Raw genomic sequence first — 26,178 nt, 5'->3', positions numbered from 1 at the left:
CCCGGGCGCACAAAGTTGTGGAGTCGCCGCCTTTCCTCGGAGGAGAGCGGGGCAGCGGGCGGCGGCCGCGGGCTTTCTCCCGCCGCGGGGCGAGGAGGAGCCTCGAACTCGCGCAGCCCCGGGGAGTGGAGAGGGGGGGATCTGATCGCGGGGTGGGGGGTAGAGCGGGGCTCCCCGTTCTCTCGGAGTCAAACTCTGCTGTTGGGGGACGGCGAGGTGGAAGGCGCGCGCCGGCCCCGGCTTGCGCCCGGACGGTTTTGTTTTTGTCTCCGGCGGAACTCCCCCCGGGGGGGGCAGGAAGATTGCACCGGTCTGGGGGCGTTTCCGATCGGGTGTCAATTCCTCTCCTCGGCCTGCTCCGGTCCAGTTTTTTTTCACATTCATTAAAAAAAGAAAAAGAAAAAGAAAAAATTAGTCCCTTACCCCAACCCCTCTGACCACCCAACTCGCGCGCGGGCACCTCCCCGCGGCCGATCGCAGGGCCCCCAACACCGGTGGAGCCCGGGCAGGCGCCCGCAGGCCGGCAGGTAAGCCACAGCGGGTGGAACCGAAGCCCGGGGCTGGGATCGGAGACCTCCGCCCCCCCCGCCCCGCCCCGCGCGGGAGCGGGAGGGGGGGAAGGGGGCGGTGGGTGGGTGGGCGGAGTCTGGACCTTTCTGTGTCTCCAGGGCCCGGGGGTCGGGGCTGCGGGTGCCTTCTTAAGTTGGGGATGGAATCCACTTCTGCCTGCACTTTCCTTGGACGCTCGGCTCGGCTCCCCCGGCCCGGATAGAGAATACCCGACGCGTGGGGAGGACTGGGGCGGCCGGGTCCTCGGGATCTCTGCGAGTTCGTGCCGGGGACTCCAGGCAGGATCGTGGACAGGATCGGTGCGGCCGCCTCGGCTCCCTCCACCTCCTCCCCGCCGGGCGGGGTGGAGAGAGGGGCTCGCCCGGGTGCGTCGCGTCGCCAAGTAGGGCGCCAGGCCAGTGATCTCCAACCGGGGACGTGGCCTTCTAGGAGAGCCTGTCACACACCCCGGCCCCGGGAAGGCGGGGCCCGGGCCCTGTCCGCCTGGCGAGGGTGGGAGAGGGTGGCGGTTTGCTCGGCGGGCCGGGGAGCGCTTCCCAGCGCCTGCCTGGAGACGTGTTCGATCCCCGGCCGGGTGGCTGCTCCCCGGGGTGGGGCGATCGGGCGGCCCCCGGGCTGCAGCTGGGGGACCGGGTGCCCCGTTGGTGCGTCGTCCAGCGCGATCGCCTGGTTTTCTGGACTCGTGGCTTCTCGGGCTGCACTCGACCAGGTAATTCGTTACTCCCAGTCTAACTTGGGCTCAAGAGCCGGGGCTCTGGTTGCCCAGGGCCAACTTACCAACCCCACGGAGCTCCGATGGTAAGGCCGTGCAACTTTTTTGGGGGGAAGGCGCCTTGTTTAAAGACACTTTTCTGGAACGCCCTGGATTCCCAGAGACCCGTTCTGATGAGCTGCTGTTTTCCAGGCGAGGAAAGAAAATGCGCCCGACTCCCGAGGGCTAGCTAGAGAATCTGTTTGGAGAACTCGGTGTTACTGCCGCCCCTACTCCCCGGAGTCAACCCGGGAGAACGCCCAGGTCGCCGGGGTCACCGAGGACCTGGCGGGTGACTTTTCCCGATGGCGCACTAGGGGTCGGCATGGCCGGAGCGCCCCGAGCCCGGGCTGGTCTTGGTGGCCGCAGCCGCGTGTGTCGGCGTGGAGTTTGCTGTCGTGGCTGGGTAGTGGGCGCGGGGGTGCTCAGCCTTCGGGCAGGAATGCGAATCGCGTGGGCCCTGCAGCGGGCGGTGAGGGCCAGGGCTCGCGTGGGGCTACCTCACACCCCTCCGCCGAGGAGACGGCTCGCACTCTAAGGCTGCTTTGGGTGTTTACCCAACGTTTATTGCTCCTGTAAACAGTATTAATCACGGTAGTATTAACCTCCCCTGCAGCGCTTCCGAGTGTGCATGGCAGCTCTTGGCTCTCTGCTCGCTCTGCTCCGTTTCCAGCCCAACAGCAACATCCCGCTCCCTTGGCTTCCCTTGGCCTGGAGCTCGGCTTCCCAGGCTTTGCTTCCGAGGGTAAAGCGCTTGGCTTTCATCCACGGGTTCAAGATTCTTTCCATCCCTGTTACACTTGGGTGAAGATTTCCTTCTTCGCAGCCACCTTGTTGAATGGTGCATGTTCTTTATGTTGTGTGATCCCCAAATACAAGGAAACCCAACCCAAATCAAACAGACAAACAACAACAAAAAATTCTCAATAAAACCAACCAACCAGCCAAACAAAAACACCCGTTAGTTTTGCCTTTCTGCTTGGGTTTATTGTGACCTCTTTCGGCCTTTCTGGTTCGGGTGGCAGAAGGAAAGGAAGAGAGAAGGTGAAGGGAGAGCTCATTGGATTTGTTTCATTGTCTGGCTAAACTTGATAGTAAGTGGCAACTCACAGCAAATGACAGTTGTGTAGAATTTAAGGCTCCTAAAGCAAACACCCCGTGCAGCCGTTCTCAGTTCCTTCCTTGCTGTTGTAGACCTTCCCCCTTAGCACAGTGTGCAATTGATGGTCACTTTGAAACTTAGTGCTACAACTTTTCCTCCTGACAGCCAGGTATAAGTGCCTGCATTTGCTTCAGTCTTGGATGATTTAGGAGGAGGCATACTTTATCTCTGTTGCTCAAACCAGTGTCCACAGGCCATTTGTGGCAACAAGTGACAGCTGTTTATTTTTGTGCCAGGACTAAGGCTGGTGCTCAGGGCCCTGGCACTGCCCCTTAACTTTTTTCCACTCAAAGCTGGTGCTCTACAAACTCAAGCCACAGTTCTACTTCTGCCTTTTTGGTGGTTAATTGGAGATAAGAGTTTCATGAACTTTCTTGCCTAGGCTCACTTTGAACTGATGGCTTCAGAAGTCTTCCGAGTAGCTAGGGTTATGGGCTTGAGCCATTGGTGCCCTGCCCATTCTTTTGAACAAGGTTTTTGGTACTTGGTAGACTAAGACATTTAAGAATTTAACAAATCTTTCACAGTGTTGCACCTGAAAATAAGAACATAATGAAATAATTACTTATAATTTTGGATAATGGTTAACCCATATGAGAATTTAAAAGCTCCTTTTAATGTTCTTATAACATGTGGAAGGTTGATTATACAGTTCATACATTCACCTCTGCCAGAGAGACTTGTTCTTAAAGCTTTAGCAATTTACTGATGTTTGTCTACTTCAGCTTTGTCTTGTTTTGTTTTGTTGTGTTGGCTACTAGGGCTTGAACTCAGGGCCTGGGCACTGACCTTTACCTTTTCTTGTTCAAGGATGGTGCTCTACCACTTGAGTCACACCTCCACTTCTAGATATTTGGTGGCTAATTGGCAATAAGAGTCTCAAGGACTTTCCTGCCCAGGCTGGCTTTGAACTACAGTCCTCAGATCTCAGCCTCCTGAGTGGCTAGGATTGCAGGCACAAGACACCAATGTCTTTTAATAGAATAGACCTATATCTTGACTTGGTCAGAAAAATGTTATAATGAATAGCCTATTATTTATACTTAAGTAACAAAACTATGCTGTATGGTATTCTTTTTGAAATTGTATCATAAAACAAAAACTAAAATACTAAATATCATATAAATATCAAATAACCTATATTTGAAAATAACAGTACTGTGCAATTTGTCTTTGGTTTTTGTTATTTTTTGGGGGGGGTCCGGTTGGGGGGCCTGAACTCTGGGCCTGGGCACTGTCCCTCAGCTTTTTAACTCAAGGCTAGCGCTCTACCACTTGAGCCAAAGTGCCACTTCCAGCTTTTTTCTTTTTGCTTATGTGGTGCTGAGGAATGGAACCCAGGGCCTCAGGCATGCAAGGCAAGCGCTCTACCACTGAGCCACCTTCCCAGCCCCTTGTCTTTGGTTTTAAAGGACTGAATTGTTCAATATTGGCCAGCAGGAACCCTAGTTCTGTTATTTGTTTTAATATGTGGATTAATTTAGCTTATCTGCAGATTGTTTGGATCTGTTGATTGTTTCATTTCCTGTTCAATGATTAACTTATTTAATTAGCATTCAGGTTATTCTTCCTCCTCTTCCCCCTCCTAATTCAGAGTAATCTTACCAGAGCTGTTATCAGGGCAGAGACTGACTCCTCAATTTAGGACTGGATTCTGCTCTGTCTGGGGTGATAGGGCAGTGTGTTCCCTGAGTACAGACCTCTAATTATTGACATTCTTAAAGAAAAGTTGGCACTGCAGGGCAGATTCTTCAACTTTATGGTATCTGTTCTGGGTCTTGATGTCAGAGCCGGGTCCTGTCCTCCAGCTTTGTTTGCTAAACTAGCACTCTGCCACTTGAGCTACTGGTTCTCTACTTTTTGGTAGTTTATTGGAGATAAGAGTCTCTCAGACTTTGCTAACGAGGCTGGCTTTGGACTGTAATCCTTGGATCTCAGTCTCCTGAGAAGCTATGGGCTTTATTTATTTACTTTTGTAGATTCTTCAGTTCTTTAGATTCTAAAGATGCTTCTCACTTGTTGCAAAAGATCAGTATTTGATCTGCAAGCTGCCTGTACTAGCCAAACTCAGGTGCTGAACCTTTCTTCCAGAACCAGATCTGTCTGGGTAGACATATGTATCTCTATTTAGGTTTATGTCTTCTTACCCAGACCATTCCTGAGACCCAGATCTGCATCTTTGTCTTCTCCCCTGTGGATCTCACAGCACTTCAAACTCAGAATATCCTGACTATTCATTATTTCTTCCTCCCAGCCTATCACCCTTCCTGTCCTCCAGCTTAGTGGAAGAGTCCCTATTCCCAACTGGGAAGCTGTTCTGCATTGTAGTATTGGTGTTCTGAACCTTCAGGGTCTAGTAATTTGGCTAGGCCCTGGGGTCTCATGCCTGTAATGCTAGCTACTAAAGAGGCTTGAGATCTGAGAATCCTGTTTGAAGCCAGCCTGGGCAGGAAAGGCTGAGAGACTCTTGTCTCCAATTAATGAAGCAAAAAGCTGGAAATGGAGCTGTGGATCAAGTGATAGAGGACTAAACTTGAGCGATATGGGTAAAAAACACTGCTGAGGCCCTGAGTTCAGGCCCCTGTACTGTCAAACACACACACACACACACACACACACACACACAATTTGAACATCCATACTCCATGGCCTCAGTACTTCATTAATGTATTACTGAGTTCTGCTTTAGTCTTCATGGTATGGTTCCTCATACACACTGCACTCCCGCTCCAAGCCAGCAGACTGATCACATCACTTCCCTGCATCTGTTGGGTTTCTAATCTCTTCAGATATGGACCCAAAGCCTTGACCTGACCCCACCACTGGTCCCACCTCCCTTTCTTCCCAGGTGTGACAGATGTCCCTGTCTCCTCTCCAACCACACTGGCCTCCTCTCTGGACTGTTCTCTGATTCTTTCTGCTAAGTCACAGAGGAAGCTCTCATTTGCCCCACTCCCCCCCACTTTTTTTTCAACTTTTTTTTTCCAACTCCTGTCTCACTCCCCTTTTTAAGTAATTCTAATTGTCTTTGAAGGCTGGGCTCCCATGTCATTTCTTAAGTAAGTCCTCTCAGTACTGGGCAGGTCAGATTCTTCTTCTGTATGTTTTACTCTGTGTTTCTCCTTTGTACATTGGTAGGCCATTGGTATTGTATAATTAATTGATTACATAATTAATGATATGCTCCTATATTAATAATCGATTGTAGAATTAATTGCTTAGTGTCTCTCAACTCTATAGGCAATGTAGAGGCTCTGCTTCTTGTTCATAGTCAAATCCCTGTGGCCTGGAGCTGGGCCTTGGATGTGGCAGGCAGTCAATAAATATTTGCTGAATGGTTACTGCACACAATTGTATACCTCCGATTTGATTATATTTGTGTGATATCTATACCTATGTCCATTTCTATCTATAAGTACTTTCCATTTTCTCTTTAGGTACTGATATTGTCAAGCTGGCCCATTATATAAAGCTGACAGTCTTATAAAGAGGATTTAGGAGAGTCTTTGGATTACACTGAAATTTATAGTCGAGATGGCCAAGTACGGAGAACATGAAGCCAGGCCTGATGATGGGCAGAATGAATTCAGTGATATCATTAAGTCCAGATCTGGTAAGTAATGGAAGCTAAAGATAACTCTGGATTTTTATGGATGAACAGTTTAGAAGACAGGTTTCTTGGCTGGTTTGGTACTGTTCTTAGAAGGCAAACTTGATTTGACTAACTTAACTCTAACACTTGTTTTCTGAAAGTTAATATAATGTTGGTGAGTGTCATGTCTTCATCTGTCAACATGGTTTTGTCTCCTTGTAGGTTGACTGGCATTGTTTGGTGAATGTACCAGAAAAGCTGGGCATTTTTCCTTTTGTTTTCTGAAAATGGAGGAGAAAAGTGTGTTTAAAGAAGGGAATACCATAGTTTGTGGCAGGAAAGGATCTTTTCATGGTTTTGTTCTGTTTCCATGTATCTTCCCTGGCTTTCCTTCTTGGTGGCCGGTGCTAGGCTACCAGGCATCCTGTCTTCAATCCTCTTTTTGAAATTTCCTATGAACCTTCTCAAGGGACAGTTTCCCCCCTGGGTAATCAAACCAGGCAGCCTCAGACCAATGAGTGGTTTCCATTCAGAAACATTTATACTGGGGACCTCAGGATACCTTCCTCCCCTGCCCTTCCCCCACATCTTATTATATAACCGAGTGCTTTTTCGATCCTGGCTGCACAAATGAATCAACTGGGGAGTTTTTACAAATGCAGATGCACTGGCTCCTTTCCAAACCTATTGAATACAAATTTCAGTATCTTTGAAAAGCTTCCCATATGATGGTAAGGCTGGCTTTAAGGGGAGATGTTTTTGTGCAAGCACGGCCTTTCTGAGCTCTGCAAATTACATAGAACTCCAGGCTGGGTGTGAGCACTATACTTAGGTAACTTTGAGAGTTACTTTGAGGTGCAGAATTACCTCCAGGGTCACTTTAAAAACAAAGAACAGAAAGAATCTTAAATTCTGTGTTTTTTGTTTTTCCTACATGAACCATCCATGTAGTTCTGGTGGGAGCTTCTTTCTTATTTGAAACTGTAGAAGTCTGTGCTGAACGTGCAATGGAAATTGCATGTCCTAAGATCCACATTTCCTTCATGACGCTGGGGTGGGCTGGCAAAGAGTTTGGATTTGATATTCTTGGCTGTAAATATGTGTTGCTTGTTATATAGCTTGAATGATGGTTTGGAGGTTACTGCATATTCTGTGGTTTGTATAGTTGAAAGCATGATCTCCGTGTTCTAGCCTGTAAGCTTCTTTATGTTTGAAGTGTTTTTAGAAGGATGAAGTTCTGCATAAATGTAAAGACTTATTAATATCTTATTTAGCTTTTTTGTTTGTTTTTGTGATGCAGAGGAGTGTTCCCAGGACATTACTGGGCAGGCGCGCTCTCTCTTGCACCATATACCCAGCCCATCTATATCTTCTTCTTTTTTTTTTTTTGGGTCCGGTTGTGGGGCCTGAACTCTGGGCCTGGGCACTGTCCCTCAGCTCTTCAGCTCAAGGCGAGCGCTCTACCACTTGAGCCACAGCGCCGCTTCCGGCTTTTTCTGCTTATGTGGTGCTGAGGAATCAAACCCAGGGCCTCAGTCATGCAAGGCAAGCGCTCTACCACTGAGCCACCTTCCCAGCCCCCCATCTATATCTTCTTAAGAGAACAGAATTTGGAAATACGTAAAAGTGATGAGGAAAATGAGAGTGAAGCGATCAAATGTCTCTATTTGTCAGTTCTTTGGATTGTGAGCAGGTCTATTCCTAAACAGTTTCCTGAGGCAAACTCCATTGAGTTTTGCTATCTATGGCTACTATTTTGGCTACGCCCATTGAAGAGTAATTATATAAGTTGCAAAATGCTGGGCCTCTAGGAGGAGTCCTTAAACTTTCTTTGTTGTTGTTGGCACCGAGCAACTGTTCTTTATCTTTTCTGCTAAAGGCTGGTGCTCTACCACCTGAGCCACATTTCCACTTCTGAATTTTTAGTGATTGCTTGGAGATAAGAATTTCACAGACTTTCCTTCCCACACCAGTTTTGAACTACGATCTCAGATTTCAGCATTGACTTTTTTGGGGTGGGGGGGAAATGGAAGGATGGGAGGGAATTACTGGGACTTGAACTCAGGTCCCTTGGATCTTGCTTAGCTTTTTACTCAAGGTTGATGCTATCTTCAGATCTCAGACTCCTGAGTAGGTAGGATTACGGGCCTGAGCCACCAGTGTCTGACTGAAAATACTCTTTAAATCTATCATTTATAAAGGCTAATAACATTCATAGACTGCTAGTGGACATTTTGGCAAAAATGATTATGGTTTTTGGTGTTAAAGGAGGGTCTCTAATGTATTTTTAACAAGAATATGTGGATTGGCCAAGTCATTCTACTTATAGTTTTCTCCCTCAGGCAGTGCATATCAATGTATGTGCAAGAAGTTGAGCACAGCATTATTTATAATAGAAAAAATGTGGAAACACCATAAAAATCCCAAACTAGGCATTGACTGGGTCATAATTTCCCAAAGTATTTTGAAAGGCTCCAAGTTCTAAGACTGTTAATGTATAATTCAAAGAGGGTGTCTCTAAGACATGGTGGGAAACTCACTGAATTTCACCAGAGTTCACTTGTTATATACAATGGCAGTGAGGCTGATTAAATTAGAGCTATGCATAAAGTAGATGTTGCATTCATAAGAAGGGATATAGTGGTGTATATGTATTCATGAGCATATATATATGTAAATGCTGGAATATGTTCTTTGTATGCTGTTCATTTAAAATTATGTGATATATGAAGCCATCTATGTGAAAAAGATCTTAAAAAAATGGAATAGGATATAGACTCCAAAGATCACATTGACTGTCTTGGCGTTTGGGGGGTCATTATTTTTCTTTTGTTTATTTTTTTATTCATATGTATTTTTTAGTGCTTTATGATGTACTTGTGTTACTACATTTTATATTTTTAAAGACTCTCAATTGCCTTTAGTGTCATAATGCCAAGGTTATGACTGTTATTCTTTTCTTTAATGGCACCTACTTCAAAACACATTGAAAATTTAGCTGTGGCATAGCTGAGATATGAATCACATTCTTTTGGGTGGATTACTTTGCAAAAGCCAGTAGATAAATTTAGATTTGAATGAGCCTGCTAGTCTCCATTTCACATTTAACAAAGCACTTTTTTAAAAAAAATATTTTTTTGCCCGTATTAAAGGGCTTACACTGAGGGTGTTTTACTCTCATTTGGCTTTCTTGTAGCTGGCGCCTTACCACTAGAGCCATGCTGGCAGTCCAGCATTTGCTAGTTCATTCAGAGGTGGACAGGTCTCAGCTTCCTGAGTAGCTAGGATTACAGGCATAGTTGCTTTTTTAAAAAGTTTATGTTTAAGCCAGGCGCTGGTGGCTCACACCTGTAATCCTGGCTACTCAGGAGGCTGAGATCTGAGGATCGCGGTTCAAAGCCAGCCCGGGCAGGAATGTTCGTGAGACTGTTATCTCCAATAAACCAGTAGAAGACTGGAAGTGGCACTGTGGCTCAAGCGGTAGAGTGCTGGCCTTGAGCTAAAAAGCGCAGGGACAGAGCCCAAGCCCAGAGTTCAAGCCCCACGACTGACCAAAAAAAAAAAAAATTATGTTTAGAAACTACTTCCACCATCCATATAAATGCAAATGTATCGAAGGTAAGGAATGGAGCAGTTTCATGGATATAAAACTCACACACAGCTATGGTTGTACTACATTTACCTTTGATGTGAATAAAAGCTAGGAAGAAACTATAAAGTATGTGGCCTTAAATAATGAAGGATTTGGAATTGGAGTAAAAACACATACATCAAGATCATCATGAGTGCAGTATTAATGACCATCGCTACTTAGCAGGTTTCAGAAAACAAGATAGTAAAGGTTTTGAAATTCTGGGCCAAGAGTTATTTTTGCTTTGGGGAGAAAGGATTTATAATGACCACATTTATTTGGCTCTCACCTCTGATGTCTGATGGGGTCATCCCATGGTGCAGGGGGAAAATGGCAAGGTAGGGTGAAGACAAGAAATCACATCTTCAGCCTTTAAACACTGAGCCTGAACACGACCCATCAGGAACCAACTCCCCAAACGGTTGCATCAGAGATTAAGTACCCAACACACACACACACACACACACACACACACACACACACACACACACAGAGAGAGAGAGAGAGAGAGAGAGAGAGAGAGAGAGTATGTGTGTGTGTGTGTGAGAAGTATTCAAACCCATAGCAGGGAGGGAAGTCTTACTATTGAAGATGCTTGCTTATGCTCTAGGACTCCTGAGGGTAGGTCATAAATGGAAAGACAGCTTCCACCCTTTCTTCTCTTCCAAGAATAATACTTTTTTAGTGAAATATAGATTACTGCTGGAGTCAGTGATACATGAACTTCTGCTTGGAACATTGCAAAATATGAAATAATAAAAAATGGTTTGAGATGCATATAAATTTAAAGAATATCCGATTACTTTATTCTGTCAGTAATGAATGCATTTGAAAACTAGTTATACACAAGCGTGAGTCAGCCTCTTCTGTGACTCACAGTATTATTGTGGGGAGACTGAGCCCAGAGCCCCTGGACAAATGTAAATCTTAGGACTAAGGACAGAGTATCAGCTAGCTATAAATGGACATTTTAAAAATGTCTTTCTATATGTCTGTCTGTCTGTCTATCTGTTTGTCTGTCTGTCTGTGTCTGTCTGTCTATTTATTTTTGTGTTAGTATTGGGGCTGGAACTTAGGGCCTGTCCCTCAGGTTTGGTGCTCAAGGCTAGTGCTCTACCACTTGAGCCATACATCTGCTTCCATCTATTTTTGGTGATTAATTAGAGATAAGAGTCTTATGGACTTTCCTGTCCAGGCTAGCTTCCAACCGTGATCCTCAGATCACAGCCCCTTGAGTAGCTAGGATTACAGGTGTGAAATACTGGTTGCCTAGTTTATATTTGGACATTTTTATAGTTTGGGAGAATTATAATTGCTGACACTCAGGAAAGTGCATAGTTTGAATGAATTAGTAGGGAAAACTCTTACCTTGTGTGATTCAATCCTTTATTAAACTTTGTGCAGGAAGCCAGAGAATAACAAAAATTTTTATCATCCCCAGTGTTCATGTCTAATCTTTATCATCCCCAGTGTTCATGTCTAATCTTAGCGTCTTATTACTGAAGGACCTTACTTTCCTCTTTTCTCTGTCTTTGTTTAGCTCCTTGTCTTCATTTAGATTGAAGCTTAACTGTTGCCTTCACTGACTGATCTTCCCTGCAGTCTCTGGACTGTAGCTTTTTGACATTGCTTGCTTGCTTGATGTTGGTTATGGGGCTTGAACTCAGGGCCTAAGTACTATCTCTGGCTCTCTACTACTTTGAGCCATAGCTCCACTTCTGGTTTTCTGTGGTTAATTTCCTGCTTGGGCTGGCTTCTCCTTAGCTCTCAGCCTCCTGACTACTAGGATTACAGGTGTAAGTCACCAGTGCCCAGCTTATTTATTTATTTTTATTGGATAGGGTCTTGCTATGTAAACCAGGCTGGCTTTGAACTCGTGATCCTCTTGGCTTCAGCTTCCCAAAATGCTGAGATTATACATGTGTATCACCATACTTAGTCTAGTCACTTCCAATTGTGTCATTGTATTTTGGTTAACTGCATGTTTTGTCACTGTCTGGTAGTTTTCTGATATTATATATTTGTCAATATCCATCCTAAATAGAATTTAACTCCATAAGAGCAAGGACCTAGCATTAAATATTGATTCAATAAAAAAAAAGTTGCAGAGCTTGAAAGTGTCAGAACTGACCTTGGAACTCAGGTGGTCTGACTTCACAAACCCTGCATTTGACCTCTGTGGAATGCCCAGTCCTTTATTTCACAAGGTGGTTTATTCTGTGGGTGCTGGGTGGTTCTTCATTTTGTTCCTGAATCTTCCCTTTACACCTTTTGCACTGTACTTGGAGTATTCACCCCATTCTCTGCCTCTTCCTTTCTAGTTCCTGCCGTTGGAACTCTAGGCTGAGAGAGGCTGGGACTCACATTCTAAGCCTGCTAGGCGAAGCCAGTTGTAAGAGGCAGAGCCTGCTACTTTCGCTGCCCTCTTTGATTTTTGGCATTGGTCTGTCGGTTCTCTGTTGAGAGTTGACAAAGGGAAAATACCAGAGGACAGGCAGTCCTTCTGGTGAAAGATTGAGGGCTTGATAATCTGTTTCTGACGTGAATTCCTTTTTCTCTTTTTCTTTGACTGCTGCTCAAGGCTTTTAGCTGGCTAGTGAAAAAAGGTAGTGGATTTCACATACACTGACATTTGGCTCCGTATAGGCCCTGGTCTGATGCCCAGATAGGTAACTGCTATTGAAAGAGTTGGTAGAGGTGTGTGGGGGAGGGAAGAAGAGAAGCCAGTGAAATAAAAAGAAATGCTGGAAAACAACCCATCCTACCTGGGGATTGCATTTATAGGAAGCCTCCTGAAAACATGTTTACATTAGATTACATTTGCCTCACAAGATGTAGTGTGAGGCAGCCTACATGTTCTTTGGTGATCTTCCAGAGGTTGCTCTGAAGCAGACAGTAGCTATGTTGAATTTAGGGAATCAGCAGTTACTTCTTTCTCTTACATTTAAAAAAGTAGCCGTGAGAGGGGTTTTTCTCAGTAGTTGAGGGGACTATGAAAATCAGCCCATTTTCCTCTTGAAAGTTGACTTGGCTGGAGTACTTAGGCTCTGAAGGGAAGTCACTGAGTAGGTTTGGTTTTTTTCCATAAGCCCTGGGGATGTGCCCTGGTACTGACAGTCACCCTTGTGGAAATCCACCTTGGTGGAGGAGGGTATCTATTGTCATGCATGTACAAATCTTGTGGGTGTTGGTACCTTGTTATGCTGAAACTGGCCTCTCCTGGTTGCCTGTGATTCTCTTGAGCTCTTCGGGTGGCTGTGAATGCCGAGGGAAGATCCATTCCCCACGCCAACTGCTGAGCCTGCTTCCTTGCAAAGGCGGCACATTAATTATGCAGACAGAATGGAAAACTCGATTTTATTGAACCTTATTTGAACCTAAATGCTCGAACTAGATGCTGATAGGATGGGTTTCTGGGAACAATGTAAAATCATTTGAGCAGTTGTAAATATTAGTTAAAATTTAAGGCAAGGGAGAAAGGTGTGTACTAGATTATTTCCTTCCCCTACACTGTTGAGGCACAAACATTTTCTTTTCATTTCTTGTTTTAAATTTTGTTTTGTTGTTGTTGTTTTTGGTCCTGGGGCTTGAACTCAGTGCCGAGACACTGTCCCTGAGTTTCTTCTGCTCAAGGCTAGCACTCTACCATTTGAGCCACAGTGCCATAGCACCACTTCTAGCCCTTTCTGTTTATGGGGTACTGAAGAATAGGGCTTCATGCATGCTAGGAAGCACTCTACCACTAAGCCACATTGCCAACCCCTAGTTCAGTATTTTTAACACTTAATTGTGTAACAAAATCTTTTCTCAGAAAGCAGAAATGACACATAATGACATTTCTGATGTAGCAGAGAAATTCAGTGAAAAAATATGACTTTGTATCTACCTGTAAAATAATATAACTTTAGGGGCTGAGAAGGTGGCTCAGTGATAGAGTGCTTGCCTTGCATGCCTGAGGCCCTGGGTTCGATTCCTCAACACCACATAAGCAAAAAGAAAAAAGCCAGAGTGGTGCTGTGGCGCAAGTGGTAGAGCACTAGCCTTGAGCTGAAGAGCTGAGGGACAGTGCCCAGGCCTAGAGTTCAGGCCTCACGACCGGACCAAAAAAAAAAAAAATAATAATGATAGAACTTTAAAATAAAATCCATCAACTGGGGTTTCAAAAGGATTTTCTGTTTATATCTTTTCTGATTTCATGGTGCTGGTCATTTCAAGTTGGTTCAATTCTCTGTCTGTCTCTGTCTGTTTCTGTCTCTCTGTCTCTGTCTCTCTGTCTCTGTCTCTCTGTCTGTCTGTCTGTCTTTCTCTCTCTCTCTCAGTATTGGGGCCTCACACTTTCTTACTCAGCTGGTGCGCTTCCACTTGAACCATATCTTCAGTCTGTCTTTCTTTGCTGGTTAGAGGTGGAATCTCACAGACTTTTGCTTGAGCTGGCTTCATACCACAATCTTCCAGATCTTAACCTCCTGAGTGGCTATGAATACTGATGTGGAGGAGATACAATTTGGTGTTGCTACTAACTGATCAAACCCCTCATAGGCTGGTGTAAGTTACCCCGTTTAATACTAGTTTCGTAATTCCAGAGATTTTTTTTTTTGCATAAGCTTTTATTTTGAAAAGTAGATTTTGAGTTGTCATATTCAGAGGGATGGGACTTCTAACTTAGGCTGGGGATGGGAACTATGGTCTGGATTCTGGGGTAGGGTCCAGCATCAGTGTTGTAACAAGCCTGGGTGGGCTTTTCTCTTTAGTGCGCTTGGTTTATGAAGCAGAAAAGCAGATTTATGAGCCTCTGAATTAGAGTGAAAGTGGTTTGCATTTCAGAGGCACAGGGAAAGCTCGAGACACATGTTTATGATTAGCTTTCCTTGCAAATGCTTTCCTTTAAACAGTTTAAAAAGATACTTGACTTCATGAGGCGGGACTTCCTTGTGCCCTGCATTTTGAAAAGTAATTTGTACCAAGCCAAGGTACAAACCAGGAAAGTGGGTCAGGACAAGAGGGTGACACGTGTTGTTGCATTTCACACAGTGGCTTGTTGAGCCAGAGGATTTCACTCAATACGGAGCCAGAGCCTGGCTAGCTTTCTGCATTGAGACCCGGAATGCAGGTTCCTCTGGTTGCTTCATTGTTAAAACTCCCCCTTTCCCTTTCCCTTTCTCTTTCCCTTTCCTTGGACTTGAACTCAGGGTCTGGGCACTGTCCCTGAGCTTTTCTGCTTAAGGCTAGTAGTACTCTACCACTTTGAGCCAAAGATCCACTTCTAGTTTTCTGGTGGTTGATTGGAGATAAGAGTTTCACAGACTTTTCTGCCCAGGTTGGCTTCAAACGACCATCCTTACATCTCAGCCTCCTGAGTAGCTAGGATTGCAAGCATGAGCTGCCAGCACCAGATTCAAGGTAGAAGAGATCTTAGTGGGGCATTGATTGAGGCCAATTCCTTATGGAGGGAACTGAATGAACATATATATTTGAGAAGTGGTATTCCATCCTGCCCTGTTTGTCTTTGACCTGATGTGCGGGAAACAAATGGGGTGGACTGTCCAGCGTCCTCCTCCGGACGCGGCCACTGTTTGGTGTTTGTGTCTGCTTGTTTTTCTCCCCTCTGTGACTTTGGAACCTTTTTCCTTCAGTCATCAGCCCCAGGGCAGCAAGATGTTCCTCCTCGTCACTCACTAGCATCGATCTTTCCCTCGTGCACACTCTCTACTTCTATTTTTGGTGTTTCTGACTTTTCCTCATTTGACTTTGTGGTGCTAGCCTGGAGCTCAGTCTCTACCTGCTGTAAGTGCTCAATAAAGGTTTTCCATACTCTTCAGGGCTGTAAGAATTAGACTTAGCACCCAGTGCCAGTGCCCATAATCCTAGCAACTCAGGAGACTTAATACCTGGAGATGGAGGTTCAAAGCTACCTGGGGCAGGAAAGTCCTTGAGACTCTTATCTCCAGTCATAAGTGGAGGTGTGACTCAAGTGGTAGAGTACCAGGTTTGGGCAGAAAAAGCTAAGGGACAGCGGTGGGGCTGTGAGTTCAAGTCCTAGTACTGGTGTGTGCGTGTATGCGCCCCCACTCCCCACACACACAGAAAGTGAGGGCCAGCTTTGGAAAACACACAAACAGAGCACTTCAGGCTCTTAAGTGGGTTAATGCTGGCTCAGCAGTGATTGGCAGGAAGGCAACTTTGTTGGCCATTATGAGTGATAAATCTGGACAGGCGCAATGGTGGAGGGAGGCTGGAAGCAGGCAGGAGTGGTGAAAATAGTTGAGGTTGGAGATTCAGGGGACATGTGCAGAATGAGACACAAGTGGTCCGGAGTGAATGACGACAAGGTCTCCACGTAAACTTCCCCTTCCTGATACTTATTTTGGGTTTTTCAGATTATGCTATAGCTCAGATTTTCAAGGCTTTCGATATTAGCTCTTCCTCTGGAATGAATTCTCTTAACTTGATTAATGTTTTCACATTTCGGAGTCATTTATACATCTTTGTTGATGACTGCTATATTTTCTTCTCACCTTGCTTCTGGCTGGATTTGTGTATGGAGCTTTAAATTGAATTAAGTTTTAGAAGCATTTGTATTCCCCCCCCCCATCTGTATTCTAGAAGAAAGGTTTTACCGTAGGAAACAAGTAGACCAATTAAAAATGGGCAAAACGGTTCATTCATGTTGATGGAACACTGGAGTGGGCTTTTGAAAAGCCATCAGAGAAAGGTAATGTTAATCTCAATTTAAGCAGTGTCTGACCCTCCTGGACAGCGAAAGGAACATCTGTATGCAAAGGAACCTGGGGAATGACTTCAGTTCAACTTTAATTGAAGGGTAGAGCGTTTAATGGGATGCTGTGAGATAATGTCATTCTATATTACCAATTTCAGCTTCAACAGAGAGGATAGAGTAAATGCAAATTAAAAATAAACTAAGAGCAGATGTTGAAAAATACCTTTCATTTAGGAAATAATTAAATGGTGGGAAGGTCGTTGGAGTTCAGTCAATAAAGCTGCATTGCTGAGAAGTCATAATTATTCAGCTAACAGATGCTTTTCTAACTGTGCCGCTCCGCTTCACGGGTTTGAGGCTGGGACAAAGTAGAGCCCGTTATTGTCAGCCTGTAGGTCAAATTCTGTCTTTCAGATCTGGTGTCTCATGCATAACTTGAAATTCTGATATATATATAGATAGAGGCTGATATTTTAAAGGTGGTGGTCCCCTAAGCTTTAAGAAAAACAGAGATTCTCATTGGAAAACGTTTGCAAGCATCATTGGCTTCTGTATTGGTGATGTCCGTGCTGCTTGTACTGGCAAAACACACAGCATTTTGTCATCTTATTCCTGCCCTGTGTCAAGCCCTTGGATCTGTGCAGAAGTTTCAGTTGTTAAGTATCTGTTGCCTAGAGAAAGCAGTGACATGGGATTTTAGGAGAACAAATGAAAACAGGTGTGGACACACTTTGAAGAGTCAAAGAGCTGAGGTTGCTTTTTCTTGTCTTGGTTATCCTGGAGCTGGAACTCTGGGCCTTGTGCTTGCTGGGCAGATGCTCTGCTTGAGCCGTGACCTGAGTCCTTTTGCTTTTGATTCGATTTTCAGATAACGTCTTGTGCTAACTTTGTTCAGGCTGCTTCCTACCATGGTTTCTGCTGGTGACATGCGCTCCCCTGCCTGTCCTCTGTTCATCTTCTGGACCTCCATTCTCAGCTTCCTGAGAAGCTAGGATTGCAGGTGTGAGCCACGGGTAGCCAGCGACATCATATTTTAAAGAGAAATGGGAATATGCTCCATGAATGTTGAACACTAATTTGTGTACCAACAAAAAGCAAGTAACACAGGGTATTGGCTGATACCATATATAAGGTCCAAATATTGGGAGAAATTACTCTGCTCAGTTTATGTATTCATAAATACAAGAATAAAAAGAATTCAGAAATAAAAAGCCCATGAGAAGTGACCAACATTGAATTAAAGATTGTGGCTCCCTTCCTTCTTCCATGTCTTTCCTTTCTCGCTTTGTCTGTTTCTTCATAAATGTTAACTCCAGGATCAGGTCACATGCTTACGGTGCATTGACAGCTAGAGATATCTTCTCTCTTACTCTGGTTTTGGAAGGCCTTGATGGCTCTGAAAATTTTTATTTGTATTCATTCATTTTTGTGCTGGTCCTGGGGCTTGAACTCAGGGCCTAGGCACTGTCCCCGAGCTCTTTTGCTCAAGGCTAGGGCCCTGCAACGTGAGCCACTTCTTGCTTATTTTTTGATGGTTAATTGGAGATAAGAGTCTCACAGACTTTCTTGCCTGAGCTGGTGTTGAATTGTGGTCCTCGGACCTCAGCCTCCTGAGTATAAGATTATATGGTCACTGTAGCCCGCTCATGTGAGATTTTTGACCCTAGAGTGAGCATCTGACAGGGGCTGGTAAAAGACGGAGTGTTTTTGATTTTTTTTTTTTTTTTTTAGCAGATACAGATAGCTGTCTTGAAGATACTGTCTTAGTTAACCAAACTGGTAGCTTGTGGGGACAGAAGAGAAGTTATCAACTAATGCTTTCAGTTAGTGTGGCACTTGTTTTGTTTACTTGTGAGGCTGGGGACTGAACCCAGGGTCTTGTACATGCTAGTCATGCTCTGCCACTAATTGCTATCGTTGAGCTATTAGCTCAGACACAAAACTTTTTTTTGCTGGTTTTTGTTCTTGAACTCAGGGCCTGGGTGCTGTCCCTGAGCCTCTCTATACTCAAGGCTAGCGCTCTACCACTTGAGCCACAGGGCCACTTCTGGCTTTTTTTTTTTGGTCCGGTCGTGGGGCCTGAACTCTGGGCCTGGGTGCTGTCCCTCAGCTCTTCAGCTCAAGGCTAGCGCTCTACCACTTGAGCCACAGTGCCACTTCCGGCTTTTTTTTCTTTTTGCTTATGTGGTGCTGAGGAATCGAACCCAGGGCCTCATGCATGCAAGGCAAGCGCTCTACCACTGAGCCACCTTCCCAGCCCCCACTTCTGGCTTTTTGTAAGTAGTTTATTGGCGATAATGAGTCTTGAGGACTTTCCTGCCTGGGCTGGCTTTGAACTGTGGTCTTCAGATCTCAGCCTCTTGAGTAGCTAGGATTACAGGTGTGAGCCACCAGAACTTTTTATATTTGTGCTTCTTCTGCTCCTTTGTGAGGGGAAGAAAAAAAATCCCATGATTTTTATGACACTATGATCCATGGAAGTATTAGGAGGGGAATGGTGATAAATGATTAGTCTGTGTCTTCATGGTTCTTTCAGCAGAAAATTAAGTGACAGACTAGTGTTCTTAAGTGACAGACTAGTGTTCTGGCATGTGTTCAAGGTCTCACACTGTTGGAGTAACTCAAAGCCTGGGCCTTCTCTTGCCTATGCTGTTCCAGAAGCCATTCAAACAAAAGGCCTGATTGCTCAGGTAAGGGGGAACTGGCATCATGTTTGAAGGACAAAATGGGTGATCCCGTTTGACCCAGTTGTGCATCTAATGAATTTTTATTTGTTGATGAATCTTTCCCTTTTGTTGCTAAAAGTGGCAAATAATCAGACATACATTGCTAATTAACAGTCTGCTTCAGATCTTTTTTCTTTCTTTAATTAACAGAACTTAGGCTTCATCAAGCTCAGGTAGAGTGGGGTAAGGATCCCAATTCTTTGTTTTTCTGAACTCAAAGGAAATGTCTTCATCCCAAAGCTGGCTTATTTATGATAATCCTTCATGTGGCTTTTCTCCTCCAATCATACTATAGAAGAGATTGGGCTGGCAGGGTCACAATTTTCCTTTTCGTTTTTGTTTTGGTCGGTTGTGGAGCCTGAACTCTGGGTCTGCGTGCTGTCCCTCAGCTCTTTAGCTCAAGGCTAGCACTCTACCACTTGAGCCACAGCACCACTTCTGACTTTTTCTGCTTATGTGGTGCTGAGGAATTGAACCTAGGGCCTCATACATGCAAGGCAAGCGCTCTACCACTGAGCCATCTTCCCAGTTCCCTTTTCTTGCAGTGGTCTTGAATTTTCAAATAAAGGTCCTCATTTAGATTTTACCACTATCAGTCATGGTCTTTTCTCAGTGACTTGGCTCCTGGCTCACTTCCATTAAAAGGTACTTTTTCTTTTAGAGTGTGGGTCCGGGAGCTTCATTCAGGGGCTGGGGCATTGTCCCTGAGCTTTTTTTTTTTTTTTTTTGCTCAAGGCTACCATTCTACCACTTGAGCCACAGGTCTCCTTCTGGCTTTTTGGTAGTTGATGGGAGATAAAAGTTACTCTCATTTCAGTGTAAACATAGGTGATCTTTCTCTCCATCACTAGATGCTCTTAGCTTCATGAACTTTTCTCTTGAGTCATTTTTGTCTTCTGCTCCTGTGGTTAAATCCTGGTGTAGACCGCCCTATCACCCAGGAGCGTAGCTACTTCCCAAGCTGAGTTCCTCCTATGGTGCCCTCCAGTTCAAGTCACTTCCTTCTACAACTCCAGCCATCTTTCACAAAACCAATCTACAGTCCACTGGCCCAGCTGCCATTACTCCATCACATGTCCCCTCCTTCCTCTCTTGGCTCTTCAGTTCCATCATTGCTCACATCCACCCTGGCTCCATTCTTCATCAAGAAAGTCTTTGCATCTCTTGGTGGTCACCAGCTCAAACATCCATGGTTTCCTTCCCTAAACCCCTTGGCAGTGGTGTGTGCTACCCTCTGGCAGTGAGCTCAGAGCTCACTTGAGCAGAAATTACAGTGAACCTGGGTTTCTGGATTGTCTTTTAGAAGGAGTTTGTATGCCAGGCACTGGTGGCTTACACCCGTAATCCTAGCTACTAAGGAGGCTGAGATCTTAGGATCATGGTTCAAAGCCACCCTGGGCAGGAATGTCCATGAGACTCTTACCTCCAGTTAACCACCAGAAAACTGGAAATGGCGCTGTGGCTCAAGTGGTAAAGTGCTAACCTTGAGGTGAAGAGCTGAGGGACAGTGCCCAGGCCCAGAGTTTAAGTCCCAGCACAGAAAAAAAAAGACAAAAAAGAAGAAGGAGCTTGCTGTGCGTTCTGTCATTTCTGTACCCATGAAAGAAGGAGGTTGGAAGAGGGCACCTTTCTTGTCTAGATCTTAGAGAAACATTACATTGATTCAGTTCTCAAAACGTTATCTTTTCTCATGCCTCACTTCATTAATAGTGACATTGATCATTTATAATATGCATAGTGTATATTTAATCCACTCAGAGGAGAGTATCTTTGAAATGAAATCGAGTGTCATTCTAATGGATGGTAAGCCTGGGGAAAGGAGGTTGGAAAGTACTCAATTAGTTAGCTTAAGGTTTTTTCAACAGCTTAAAAAAACCCATATATATATATCCCAAACCTTGGAGTGGCCTTTGCGATTCAATGGCACTTTGCCCAGATGAGAGGGAACCAGTGTTGGGAATGGAAACTGAACTCACTTTGAAAATTGAGAAACGAGAAGTGACTGAACAAGTCCCAAGAATGTGCTTGATGGCTTGGGTCCCTGGAGAGATGCTGGAGTCCTACTGTGGGTCTGGCTTCAGCTCTTCCCTCGTCACCTCCTTCCTGTCACTGGCCAGCCTACATCAGAACACAGATGCCAGCCTGTGACCCAGAGCTGAATCCCTGCGGTGCTTCCAGATCTTCATGGCTTCCGCAAGGCAGCTGTTCCATAGCATTTGGATAATGGCTCCTGCTTGACCAGGGAGCTGCTATTCAACTTGGAATCTTGGAATCTTGCTATCAATTCTCAATCCATCATCTAGAACTCTTGGAACCAGAAATGCAGTGGGTGGGGGAGGGGGGGGTTGGGGGAAAAGGGGTGGGTGGTAAAGCACTTACCTAGTACATGTGAGGCCCTAGATTTGATCCCTAGCACAGCAAAATCAGATGTGTTTCAGAATGTATGTGTTTCCCCTGCCCCATCTCATACATGAGCCTTATTTTATGTAATAGTAACCTGAGGAGGTTGGCAGTAGTTTAGAATTAAACAGACTCATGTTTCTGTGGCAAAATGTATGGGTCTTTATTGACACTATGTGGGCCAACAAGGTTGTAAATATCTTAGGTTAACACCCGTCCTGTTTTACTGCTGGTTTGGAGAGCTTTTGAGACCTGTGGAGTCGTGGATAAGGGATGCTGCATTTGTAATGGTGGCCATTTCCCCCTGCTACTTAACATGTATTGAAATTGGGGCCCCTGATGATGGTCCTGGGTTTCAGTTTAGCTGCTTGCTAGCCAGGTGTCTGTCACTCAGCCCCATCTCCAGCCCTGTTTTCATTGGTTGGGATGCATATGTTTTCCTGTGTTTGCCTGGGCTGTGATGTATGCATTTTAGGCTTCCTGTTGTTGCTAAGATGACAGAAAGGCCACCAGGTCCAGTGTCTTTCCATGGAGACGTAGTTGCATGGACTTTTCCACCCAGTCTGGCCTAGAGCCACGACCCCTCCAATTTCAGCCTCCCACGTAGCATGGTAATCCCAAGTTCACACTGCATCAAGCCTTCCCCTAGGGAGATGGAGTCTGTTGGACTTTTCTGCCCTGGCTGCCTGTAACCATAATCCTCCTAATTTCAGCCTCCCACATAGCTTGAGAGGACAAATGGATCCCTCTCCTGTCCATATATGGATTGGGAAGGGAATCTTGCAAACGTGGCTGGCTTTCTACCACTGTCCTCCCTATTCTGGACTCCCAAATGGTTAGTGTTGCAGGCACAAGCCACCATTTCCCAAGAGAGGAAGACATTTTATTATCTGTATTGTCCTTGTGTCCTTTTTTGTTTAACAGGTAGGAAGTGAAATGAAGTGGCTTACCCAGCCTCAAAAGTAGGTGTTGCTGTGTGAACTGAGGCCAGGGCTCCCTACTTGTGTACTTACTGTGTGAGATCCATTACATTGAAACCATTTCCAGTTATATTTTCCTTTCTTTTTTTCCCCCCCTGTGCTGAAGCTGGAACCCTGGGTCTTGTGAGTGTTAGGCAAGTGCTCTCCCACTGAGCTATATTTTTATACTTCTTGCACTTTTTCTATGAGGAGTTGCTGCTCTGCTTACTGGAATCTTTGTGGTACAAGCCTGCTCGCATGGTGGCGGTTACAGCTGTAGGCCTGCCATGAGGAATGCATTATGTTTTTTCTTAAGAAAATGTAGGTCATGGCTAGGTGCCTGTGCCTCACGCCGGTAAGTCTAGCTACTCAGGAGGCTGAGATCTGAGGATCATGGTTTAAAACCAGCGTAGGCTGGGAAGTCTGTGTGAGTCTCCAGTTAACTAGCAAAAAGCTAGAAGTGGAACTGTGGCTCAAGGGGTAGAGTGGTACTCTGAAGCCAAGAAGCCAAGGAACACTACCCAGGCCCAGTACTACTATAAACACACACGTACACACACATATACACACATGCATGCACACACACAGATAAAAGAGGGAGAAGAAAAGAAAATGAAGAAGAAGCAGTATCCTGACCTGTAGACTTTTCTCATAAGCTTTCTGGCTGCTTCTTCTCTGAGCTTGGCAAGGGTAATAGGCTAAGGGCCTGTTATATCATCATCAGCAGCAGCAGTGGTGTGTGTGTATGTGTGTGTGTGTGTGTGTGTGTGTGTGTGCATCAGCAGCAGCAGTGGTGTGTGTGTGTGCGCGTGCACACGCGCGCGCACGCACACACGCACACATGCCCACACATGGAAGTGAAATGCCGGGAAGGAGACAATGAGATGCCAGGAAGAGGGGAGGGTTCTGGGCTTGGTGTGGGCAGAGGTCAGGGCAGGGAGATTGGTTACAGGCTGAGATTCTTACACCAGTCATGGCAGGCCCAACTCCAGACTCTTGTTTCTGTGGTCACTAATGAGCACCGCAGCTCAGCCCTGCTTTGCCTGTGTGTCTGGGAGGCCTGGGCAGCCTCTTGGGATGGGCGTTTGGATCTGCGTCCTCGGCAGAGCCTCAGTCTGGTGGACATTTCCCAGCGTCCTCTACTCTAGGCCACAGTGCTGACTGGCTTTCTGCCTGTCTGCCTCGCTGGCCAGGGCTCTGTGTGCAGAGAGGGACGGCAGCTGGCGTGGCATTGGTGGGATCCTTGGGCTTGTTTACTGATGCTCCGTGGTGTATGTATCACCACCATTGCACAGTTGAAGATGCTGTGGCACTTTGAGCTGCTCAAGGGGGCTCGTGGGGCACCGATGTCCCCGTGGGACCATCGCTCCCTGCACACGGAGGGCACATCTCCAGGAGGCCTGGAGATGGAAGAAGCAGCCTGTGGATTTCTGGATCTGTTTCCCCAGTGCTTCTTTCCGCACTGCATGCTCAACTTGAATGAGATGAGATGCACATGGATGGGGATAGGTCCATCGACGATTAGACTAAATTATACTCTGGGTATCTACTAAATTATATGGTAGGATTATATACTAAATTATACTATGATTATACTAAAATGTAATTGGCCAAGGGTTGCTCATCCCTCAGCTGCAAAATGAGGAGGGAGACCCTGCCAAGGGGTCCTCTGTGTCTGACACCCAGTGTGCTTGGTAGCTGATTCCTGTAGTCTGAGCCACTGGAGATCCTTGTGGTTGGTGCCCTGTGAGTTGAGAATTGCAATGAACACAATTGTGTTAAAAGAAAGCATTGGGAATTTGCAGGTCTGGGTGAGAGTAAGTGTACGGTTTGCTCAGTTAGTGGTATCTACAGCTACTTAAAGTTCAATCCGGTCTGTTAAACTTTTACTTTCTGTAGTAGATGGCTCTAGGAGTCTTAGCCAAAGTCAATGTGTTTAATGAGAGGTGCCCGGATGTACATTAACTTTTAAATTTGTAAGCAGAGACTTGCGCCATAAAAGCTAGCAATGTGTGAACTAATTGATTGCTCGCTAAATCCGGAGCGCATGAGGAAAATTAATTTTAGACAGGGAAAATATTTCTTGAAAGAACAGAGGGAGGAAAGAGTAAGCGTGTAGGCTGAGCCTTTTTAAAGTTTATTTCCATTACTCCCTGTAAGGATTCTGTGGGAAAATGTAGTCGTTTCTGTTTCAGACATGGGGATGTGTCTGTTATGGTCTTCAGTTTTGTTCTGTGTGGAAGGTTTATACTCAGTCTCTGCCTCACATTCCTGTAGAAAGTCACGTGAAAGTTTGAAAAAGAAAATGCCAACAACAGTTCAGAGAGGGAAAGGGATGAGTTGATGACTAAGACAGAGGCTAGAGGAGTTTGTCCCCAGCATTTTGCTTGCTTTATAGGAAGTGTCCTGTCGGTGCCCTGTTAAACTTGAGATGGTTATATGGGGCAAAATGCTAAGGAAAATCATGAGGTTCATGTTGTAAATTTTGAAAATCACATTTTGAAAATGTAAAAACTTACTGTTGGCAATGCACTCTGTCTATCTATCTATTATTATACCTATTTATTTATTGCTAGTAATGTGCTTGAACTAAGTTCTTCTCCTTATTTGGGTGGTGCTCTACCAATTGAGCTATGTCTACAGTCCAGTGTTTTGCTGGTTAGGGATAGGTTCCTTCAGACTTTTCTGCCCAAGCTAGTTTCTAATTTGATCCTCTAGATCTCAGCCTCTTTAGTAGCTGGGGTTACAGGAATAAGCCACCTTGACTATGTACTTCTCCCCCTCCTCCTCCTCCTCCTCTTCTTCCTCCTGCTCCTCCTCCTCCTCTTCTTCCTCTTCCTCCTCCTCTTCTTCTTCTTCTTCCTCCTCCTCCTCCTCCTCTTCTTCCTCTTCCTCCTCCTCCTCTCCTTCTTTCTCCTCCTCCTCTTCTTCCTCTTCCTCCTCCTACTCCTCTTCTTCCTCCTCCTCCTATTCCTCTTCTTCTTCCTTCTCTTCCTACTCCTCTTCTTTTTCCTCCTCCACTTCCACCTCTTCTTCCTTCCCCTTCTTCTCATTCTCCTGGTCTAGAAGCTCCTAAACACCTTTCCTCAGCTCCCCATAAATGACACACTTAAGGAATGATTAAAAGATGAAAGATGCCTTCCCTTCAGGTCAAAGAGATGTCACTTCATAGAACTCTCACTTGGGGTAGACAGTAAGCCAGGTGCAAATAGATAAAATTATGACCATAAAACCAGGAAAATCTCAGAAGAAACCCCAGAGATATAAGCGAAGTTCTCCAGGGGTGTGCCTCTCTCCGGAGCACCTTCCGGTTTCTGTTGCTGTGGTGTGGCACTTGACCAAGTTAGTGCCTGTCACAGGGAGAGGGAGCCTGCTCTACTTCCACTCATCTTCGCTGTCAAAGCACCCTTTGATATTCGATCTGGGCTTTTTCCATGGTGGTGTAGACTCCTCTCTCCATCCTTAAATCTTGAAGTTGCATTTTTCTGGTCTTTGTTCTGTCCTCTCCCCTTCTGGAAATAACTTCCAGATGAGATTGTTTTTCATTTACAGACATCATCTCTATGTGTTGACCTAATCCTCTTTTCAGGGTTTCATTTCTGAAGTAGGAACTCTGCTTTTAGAATTTTGTTTTTTAAAATATCCCATAATACACACTAAAAATCCTTG

The 26,178-nt window shown here is 45.3% G+C and overlaps 1 protein-coding gene across 1 annotated transcript in view; it reads left to right on the top strand.

Annotated features, from left to right (window-relative positions):
- Nucleotides 1–403: 403 nt before the first annotated feature.
- Nucleotides 404–26,178, top strand: part of Utrn (utrophin) — a 425,608-nt gene continuing 399,833 nt past the window's right edge. Inside the window, exons 1-2 of the mRNA XM_013026944.1 lie at nt 404–527; nt 5,921–6,096. Of these exons, the coding sequence (XP_012882398.1) occupies nt 6,018–6,096 (79 nt within the window). The 5' untranslated portion in view covers nt 404–527; nt 5,921–6,017. The remainder of the gene's footprint in view (nt 528–5,920; nt 6,097–26,178) is intronic.

The sequence above is a fragment of the Dipodomys ordii genome, unplaced genomic scaffold, assembly GCF_000151885.1.
Source record: "Dipodomys ordii isolate 6190 unplaced genomic scaffold, Dord_2.0 Scaffold98, whole genome shotgun sequence".
NCBI classification, from domain to species: Eukaryota; Metazoa; Chordata; class Mammalia; order Rodentia; family Heteromyidae; genus Dipodomys; species Dipodomys ordii.
The sequence above is the reverse complement of the archived record's forward strand: the minus strand, read 5'-3'. Positions and strand labels throughout refer to the sequence as shown.